Source organism: Macrobrachium rosenbergii, chromosome 24 (assembly GCF_040412425.1).
Source record: "Macrobrachium rosenbergii isolate ZJJX-2024 chromosome 24, ASM4041242v1, whole genome shotgun sequence".
Classification (NCBI taxonomy): Eukaryota; Metazoa; Arthropoda; class Malacostraca; order Decapoda; family Palaemonidae; genus Macrobrachium; species Macrobrachium rosenbergii.
Window position 1 is genome coordinate 29,131,236 of NC_089764.1, and position 2,131 is coordinate 29,133,366.

The 2,131-nt window shown below is 31.4% G+C and overlaps 1 protein-coding gene across 1 annotated transcript in view; it reads right to left on the reverse strand.

Annotated features, from left to right (window-relative positions):
• The window catches only part of LOC136851810 (ribosomal biogenesis protein LAS1L-like), a 25,847-nt gene extending 24,122 nt beyond the window's left edge, over window positions 1–1,725 (reverse strand). The window contains exon 1 of the mRNA XM_067126121.1: window positions 1,654–1,725. Within this exon, the coding sequence (XP_066982222.1) occupies window positions 1,654–1,725 (72 nt within the window). The remainder of the gene's footprint in view (window positions 1–1,653) is intronic.
• Window positions 1,726–2,131: the final 406 nt, after the last annotated feature.

Genomic DNA, 2,131 nt, shown 5'->3' on the forward strand with positions numbered 1-2,131 from the left:
AATGGTGGTTAACATTTGGAAAGAGAGAGAGAGAGAGAGAGAGAGATTCGAGCACCTGTGGATATGAGTCACAATAACGCCTAAGAACCGGTGGAACTATTCCAGAACGAATATATTCACTCGAATATATCTTTTTTATTTCTCGAATCTATGGATATACCTTACCCCTATGGGTATACCGTACCCCTATGAATATATCGTGCCCCCATGGATATACTCCTACCCCTATGGGTATACCCTACCTTGGCTCTCCAGATCTTGATTGATACGTTGAGATTCCCCCCAGAAACGTTTCTATGCAAACTATGGACATATGCAAAAACGTTCTGTTGGATGTTATGGGAAAATATTGACAGCTGGTTGTTTGTGTTCGGGAAGTTTTTTTTTATTTTTTGCGGGGGGTGAGACATGGGGTGGGGTTAAGGGGGTTTCAACAGCACCTTGTATTCATGTTCCAAGTCTTGTCAGTTTATCGCTTTTTGTTCAAGGGAAAAGAACGTAAATATAGGTTTGCAATTTTGCAGCGTTGCAACGAGAGTTTCTGTTTATAATATTATTATTGTCCTCTTTGTGGTTTACTTGTATTTTTCCTATTACTTCATCGTTCATTCGAGCTGTTTTTCTATTTTGTTGAAGAGATAATAATTCCTTTTCCAGCGGCTATTTGTTAGATCTTTTGTAATGTATATATTTTATATACGGTGTATATATATAATATATATATATATATATATATATATATATATATATATATATATATATATATATATATATATATATATATATATATATATATATATCACAAATGCCTTCAGGATACAGTAAAAATTGGAAATTTTTGAGAAAAGATTGAAAACAGGAACAGTTTCGTGTTAATTTCTTTTTTGTATACCAAAGCAGTATTGAACAACCAGGATTCTTCACTGTCAACGATAATTCCTGTTCCCTCCATTCAGAAATCCTATTCTAAATCTCCTGTTGATAATTCTCAGGTATCCTTTAAGACTTACAAGCAATATTGGTCAGGTCCCCAGAGTATTTGACAAAAAGAAATTAATATTGCTCACAGGGAAAAATTTAGCTTGCATTATTTCTTTACCTACAATATCTAAGTGTACTAGGAATGCATTGTTGCCAGTCGTTGTTTGGCATAATGAGCACGCATAAACATTTGTATATACATTATCAAACAAGTCTTTTAATATGGAAATATTAAATATATATATGTATATATATATATATCTATTTATATATATATATATATATATATATATATATATATATATATATATATATATATATATATATATATATATTGTTTCTTGTGTATGACTGAACAAGTGAAATCTGATTATTCCTTCCTATGTCAACATTTTAAAACATTAAATGAGGTACCAGCTTTTACTACTCTCTCTCTCTCTCTCTCTCTCTCTCTCTCTCTCTCTCTCTCTCTCTCTCTCTCTCTCTCTCTCATTTGTTAGGAAAGAGTACTTCCGTTTCCAAGGTACCTTTCTAGACTACTCAGGGATTTGGTCTTAGAACATTTGGTCTGCGTTTTATAGACTATAATTTTTTCCTCATCTCTCAGTTTATACAAGCCTCTATCAACACTGAATCCTAAAGACTTCTCACATTTATATATCTTTTTTGTACTGAACTTCCCTGAGAAGTTTCATGAGAGGGGATAGTTATTTTTGGATGTTCTCCAAATTGGCCATAGCCCATCATGAAGAACGCCTATGGCTTTGGAGAAACGTAACCACTGTAGACACAAACAGATTTATGAGCAAGCTTCGAAATACCTTCGTATGTTCAAACGTAACTCTTGGAAAAAATATTTGTTTGTTTATTTATTAAATATTTATTTACTTACTCATTTATTCATTTACTATTTATTTACTTATTCATTTACTCATTTACTTATTCATTTACTCATTTACTTATTCATTTATTAATTTACTTATTTGTTTATTTACTAATTTATATTTTATTTACTTATTTGTTCGTTGATTTGTTGATTCAAAATGATGAACGTCAAAAACCCAGGCAGCGAGACCACTCCCACACAGAGACGTAGAAAATAGAAAAAAATTAAAAAAGCAAAAATAAAGATAATAAAAGAGACGGAATT